At 37.9% G+C, this 6,736-nt stretch overlaps 1 protein-coding gene across 3 annotated transcripts in view; it reads right to left on the minus strand.

Annotated features, from left to right (window-relative positions):
- Positions 1–6,736, minus strand: part of PDE8B (phosphodiesterase 8B) — a 79,392-nt gene that overhangs the window by 40,138 nt on the left and 32,518 nt on the right. For 2 of the 3 annotated variants that reach the window (XM_010725530.3, XM_010725532.3), the window contains exon 2: positions 1,412–1,468. In XM_010725530.3, coding sequence (XP_010723832.1) covers positions 1,412–1,468 — 57 coding nt within the window. Of the gene's footprint in view, positions 1–1,411; positions 1,472–6,736 lie in introns of all 3 variants that reach the window. The other variant, XM_010725528.3, reaches the window with a different exon arrangement.

The following is a 6,736-nucleotide window of genomic DNA, read 5'->3' on the forward strand; positions in this document are numbered from 1 at the left end:
CCAGAGAGGTTGTGGATGCCCTGTCCCTGGAGGTGTTCAAGGCCAGCTGGATGGGGCTCTGGGCAGCTGGTCTAGTATTAGATATGTGGCAGGAGGTAGGAGATTCATGATCCTTGAGGTCCCTTCCAACCCTGGCCATTCTGTGATTCTGTGATTCTGGGATTTCTGTAGCACCACAATTCATCTCTTCACTAACTAACTAAGGGACAAAATAACACCCACAGCTAACTAAATATAAAGATGAATGTCAAGAAAGTTTCTAAACAAAGCCCAGAACAATTTCCCTTCTTACATGAAGAACTATTACATGATTAAACTGCATAATAACAGCAAATACAGCTAGTATATTTTTGCAAATCCAATTTCTACAAAGTAAATAAAGTAAAATGTTGCCATAGAGAATGAGTACTCTTATTCGAGTATTATCTTGAGCATCTTACTGCAGATTAGCACAGTCTACTCAGCATTCTTCTAAAATAAGTTCCACATACTTATGTTTAAATTACTTGCTAAAATGAAGATTGGTCTACTGCTGACCCCACTGTTATGCAGTCTTTTTATGACATACATGGTATCAACAGCGGATCAAGCCGCTGTTAAGACTGAATTATACGTATTATTATCATATTTAATATATAAAGAAAATTTAAGGCTTTATGACCTCAGGAATAGCATAGCGTAGATTCCATGCGTAGATTTTTCTACTTGTAGGCAGGCATGGCAAGAACAAAAACAACAAACACAAAAAGAATGGCTGCTAAATATCTCTGCATTTTGCAGTTAAATGACCAAGACTAAAAGTTACTTCTAATAGACACAGCTTTACAGGAGCAGTATTAAAGATTACACTATATGTTAAAAATAATATTCTTGACATTCCTCTGTTTACAGACAGAGGTATAAATTGTACAGAAACAGTAATGAGTATGGGTAGAGCTGATGCTTGTGAGACAAAATTCAATGCTCTTTTTGGAACACATGTGACTTCTTGCGTCTGTGACCTGTAAAAGCATAGCTCTCTGTTCTGCTGTACAAAACCCAGCAAAACTTGCCTGGTACCTAAACTATATAATACTGCTTTCTGCTGTGGCTAATCAGAACTCCGCAGCTTTTAACATTCAGAAGCAGCTGTTTTCCTTGCTGGTGCACACACACATGGACACACTCCCACTGACAGGACACAAAACAAATGATTTGATGTTAATGGAAATGTGAGCACCTTCTTTACCAAGTTAATTTAGCCACAGGTCTCTTCTCAAGCACTCAGATGAACCAAAACACCAATTATCCAACTCACAGACCTTGCAGAAGTAAAATTAAAACATTATGCATAACCATGAGGGCTACACCTTAATTTTTTCACCCATTAGCACTGAATTGACTGTATCAAAAAACTGAGAGAACATCTTACCTGAACTGGATCTTGTGTCAGTCTCATAGGCCCAATTTGTACCTCTGTAGCTGAAGCCTGCTAAGTAAGAGTAATAGAGATTTTTTTCCACTCTACTTCTCGGCAAGACAGCATTTTGCAAGCAAGAATGAAAGATCAAGCATAGCCAGTAAGACTAGCCAGTAAGGATAGCCACAAACATGCAGCCTTTATTCAGCTGCTGTAAGTGTAGCTTTGATAACACATAACCACGCTCACAATTTTGTTTCATTTACTTCTAAGTTAAACATTGTAGGGCTTAACACAGTAAAAATCTGACCACCATCTTCCTCCTTCCCCAGAGCATTTCGATTACAAAGGACTTTTATTTTGTTTAAGATTATGGAAAACTATTATTTTTCTGGCCAAATATTGCCCTATTCGTTTGAATGCAATACACACCTTCAAGATTTTTTAATGTATACTGAGAGTAATATTTTAATATGTTTGGTTAAAAAAAAAAGTGAGTTTTCAGACAAGACAGTTTGTTTGGATAATAGTTTTAAAGCTGTTTTCCAGAAATGTAGCCTTTAATTTACAGGGGGGAAAAAAACCAAACAACATTGATATCTCTAATCAGGGTGTTTTCAGAAGACTTGAGAGCACATCACAGTTTAAAACTACAGCAACAAAATCAGTGAACGTTGGCTTTCAATGTTTTGTACCCTTATTTCCCAGTAGCTGGACTACCTTCGTGCTTTTTGTGTACTGATACATTTCAATATACTCCTCCTGTAATGCTGATTTGCTTCACTTTAGATTAGTTACAGACTGTTCTCAAGCAACTGAACAATGTCTATGTCCTCCCACAGATGTATGTACTTAAAAATGTCTTTGAACCCTTTGAATGTTGCTCTCCTCACACTACAGAAGATTACTAACAAGTTAGCAATATTTGAGGGGGCAGGTTCTCTGCTTTCCTGATACCAGTTACTCCATGTGCTTGGGGTTGGTAGTTCAAGCAACTGCCTTGCAGGTCAGGTATTTCAACAAAGCCCTAACTGCAGGCTTATTTCCAGAACTTTCCTTGACTCCCAGGTGTCCTGGATTCTTATTTCTGCACCACTTTGCTGTGTACTGCTTGTTAGGTCAAACCTTTTACTTGGGTATTACCTTATCCTCAAATATAGTATTTTTTCAAAGGACTTTACATAAATATTCAACATGGATGAAGTTACTAGTATTTGGTTTTATTCCCTGGAGAACACACCCGTGTTGCAGGTATTAGCAGCCTTGTCTTGCACTTGAGACAGTGGAATTATGCATAGTGACAAATGACACGTTGGATTTTCATGCATCCCTGAGCATTGATCTTTTGAGTCCCTCGTATGGCAGAAGGTAGCAGGCAGTTCTCCAGAATATTAAACCACAAAGCCTTGCCATTGTTTTCCACAGCAAAAACTGCCTCTAATATAAGAATAGCTAACCTTTCCACACACAACATCCCACTTTATCTCCTGCCATGTTGGAAGGGAACATAACACAAGGAGAGAGATTAGTATAGAAATGGAAGTTAGCGCTGATCATAAGCTGTGAAGTAATTAATAAAGCTGGGGAAACAGAGTTCTCTCAAAGCTCCTAACTCCTCTCCCCCCACAAGCAAACAGATAAAAATCAGAAAAAAGTACGTTCATATTACAGTGCATTATTTAAAAAACTAAAATATTTTTTAAATTGTGAATCACTTTGATTTAAATAAATGTTCTTAAGTAGTCTCATTTGTAGAATCGATAGTAAGGGGAACAGTCAACAGATACAGAAGAGGCTTTGGTCTATATCAGTCCAAAAGCTTCTTTTTAAAATGTATGTTTTAAAAAAACATATTGATAAGAGTCTATCATTTTTCACAAAGTACACTTAGGACATCAATAACCATTTTATGATTCATTTAGCAGTGCCACTATGGAAGTAACATTCTAACTACGCGATCTCTTCTTTGCTACCACTTCAGAGTGCATTCAATTTTCATTTCTTAGTTTTGTCCAAGATGGAATAACTGTGCCTAAGAAACAGATCTCCACCGTCAAGTCTAACAGATTCTTTTCAGAGATTGTGTCACTTATCTTCACCCAGGTATTCAAAAAATAAAATAAAAATTCACATAACTGTGACTAGGATCTTCTCTTCGTGCTGCTTTCACGTCAGACTTGTGAACAGAAAATACCTGAATGGAAGGACCTGAAAATCAGATCCTGTGTTTTTTTTTTCTTCCCTCTAGTATTTGAGAGTGTTCCTGTCTCTGCTGGCAATAGGAGAGCTTCATGAGGATTAGAAAAATCTGAGAGTCACAACATAGGTAAGCTTGTCACAGTCCTGCTCTGCAGAGAGATGCAGAGTCACAGCTGTATATAGGGATGTAGAAACGGTGCTGCTCTTCCTGAAAGACTGACATTCTGAAAGAATGACCTTTAAGCCATTCTTTATACAGCACATGGAAATAAGAGGGGCATCTTCAAATTAAGGCTGATAATAGGACTGAACATGGGAAGGATTCATAAACCATCTCATCGGATATAACAAGGAGTATGTTCAAAATCTTCCTTCATGGACTTGGACTTTTGAGTTTCATTTTACTAACTAAATCAATCCCCTAGATTTGTATGCCTAAATTGCATTTGGTAGAAATAACAGTCTCATTTTTCTTTCAAAACATTGCTAGAAGAGGCACAAGTGCCTCGCCTTCAAAAAAGTAGCATGGATTTCTCCTTGGCCAGAAAGAACTAATTTCAAATCTTCCTAAATCCTAGAAAAGTATGATGATGTGGATGCTGCACATTAATGATACCATGACCATACCTCTGCTCATTTCCTGGCTCAAGTGAACATCTCATTGCTGATGATTTCCAATTAAAATAAATCTCCCATTATTTTATTGACTGGCAGGAAGGACTGCTAATAGACTTGCATCCTAACTCAATTAGTACAGTATTTCATGACAAACTTTTCTGGTAAAACATGCAGAGCTTGTTTCCAAAGAGGTCACTGAGAAAATTCCTGTTTTCACAGTGCAGAGGAACAGACATCATAAATAAACTATCCATCTGGGGATAACAGAGAGCTTAAAAACTGTAAAGAAATTTTTGTTTTAACATTTCAAACTGTCTACCATTATTTCCAGTGTCACTGTAACCTCCAGAGGAATCAGCTACTAATCAAAGAATTAAAGACAAAGCAAATGGTATTTTCTTAAATCCTTTCTTTTTATATAAATCGGTGATTATCAATTACCTTCCTTTCAAAGCAGTGCACTAAGCAAAATGGAATCAGCACTAATAATTAAGTTCTACTCTTTTAAATCACTAATACAAAAAGCTTTACTCCTCATGAGACTGAAGACTTAAGGCCCCTGCAGTTTATGAATCATCAATAATTAATAGCACAACTATTGTAAACATGGTGACTAATTAGCACAGCAAAATAATCTTGAATAACTCTTTGTTGTTCCAGAGAAACAACAGCAGCTGGAGCCAGCAAAATGGTATAGCACAGTCTTCTGGACAGGCACAGGAAAAACATGCCTGGTAGAGATCTCCCTTTTTCCCTGACCGAGAACTGGCCCTGAAAAAGATTACAATCACAAGTGACCTCCATACTGGACCTCTGACCTTCCATTCACTCGATGGCTTGAATTCCCTTCTGAGACATAGGGCTCACAGCTTTTCTAAAACATCCCCAGCGTGTAGCTGTCAACAACCTGAGTGAACATGTCCTCTTCCATTGTTGAGCGATGTTATGTGCCTCTCTTCTTTCCCTTCTTTAACTGTCTCATGTTGTTCAGCAGAACTATACCCCAAACTTTCTTCTCTTTCTCTTTTTTCTTTCTTTTTTTCTTTCTCTCCTTCATTCCTTCTTTCTTTCTGTCTTTGAAATAATTTCTTGTTCATTCACTGATGTTCTTGTGTAATCACTTGAGCTCAGTCTTTCTATGCTTAGGGTCTCTCACATGCTTCTTTTGTGAGCATCAGCTATTACAGGAAATATCTTTCTTGTCCTGTTTGGCAATTTACATGTGTTGAAATAAGGACACATTCACAAAATAAAAATTAAATGTTTTCAGAAAGATGCCACCTCAGCCTCAGTAAGACCCTCAATCATAATCTGTCAGTGGCTGGGAGAATAAACAAAACAAATCGCTATCTGCTCCTCTTAGGGCTCCTGCTGCTGGAGATCTGGTCCTGAGCTAGATGGTTTTTGGCGTTTTGAGATCTGGTCCTGGCTAGATGGCTTTCACAGACACCATTCCTCCCTGATTCATTCATTTAATCAGTTATCTCAGATAATTTTCCCCTCTCACCAACACAGCAGAGAGCTAGCTCTGTTGTAGTATACTCCTCAGTAATTCAGAATGCTTCCATCTGACTTTTTATTCATCGTTTTCTGCAGCTTTCAGTTGATTTGTGGTTTTGCTTTCCCAGCTGCTCAGGCCCTGGATTTCCTTAGTTCCCACTAAAGGGCTGTAAAACCACTGCTCTCTTCAATGACAGCCTGCTGCCATCTTCCCAGAGTTCAGAAGAGCATTGAACATTTGGATAGCTAAGGTTAACATGGAATTATGTTACTTTATTAATTGAAAATAATGATCAAATGCACATACTGCTTAGCAAAAATAAGGCCTTGTTGTTGATTTAGCTATTAGCCACTGCAAACTGCAGGCATCCATCCATAAGAGAAGCCTGACCCCTCAGTATGTCATGAACACCTTTTACAGTGCTTAACAGCAGATACACAGGAACTAGTAAATAAAAATTAAAAGCATAGAGGACAAGGGGAAATGGTTTCAAACTTAAAGATGGTAGGTTTTGATGGGATATAAGGAAAAAGTCTTCCACAGTGAGAGTGGTGAGGCACTGAAACAGGCTGCCCTGAGAGGTGGTAGATGCTGCATCGCAGGAGGCATTCAAGGCCAGCCTGGACCACACTCTGAGCAACATATCTAGCTGTGGATGTCCTTGTTCAATGCAGGGGAATTGGACTGGGTGATCGTTAAAGGTTCCTTTAAAGATTAAAGGAAAGAAAATGTAGTTCCTAGATGACATTTTGAACCCCCTAAGGAGAGCTAATGTATGTTTACATGTGTACTAAGGGACATGGTTTAGTGGGGAGATATTGGTGATAGTTGGACAGTTGGACTAGATGATCTTGAAGGTCTTTTCAATCTTGGTGATTCTTTGAATCTATGATTATCCAGTTTTTATTCTGCTGGCTGCCACTGAGATCAGTTTCAAGAACAGGTGACACATCACCATTAGTTATATGTTATATATATATATATATATATATATATATATATATATATATATATATATA

This window comes from Meleagris gallopavo, chromosome Z, assembly GCF_000146605.3.
Source record: "Meleagris gallopavo isolate NT-WF06-2002-E0010 breed Aviagen turkey brand Nicholas breeding stock chromosome Z, Turkey_5.1, whole genome shotgun sequence".
Lineage (NCBI taxonomy): Eukaryota > Metazoa > Chordata > Aves > Galliformes > Phasianidae > Meleagris > Meleagris gallopavo.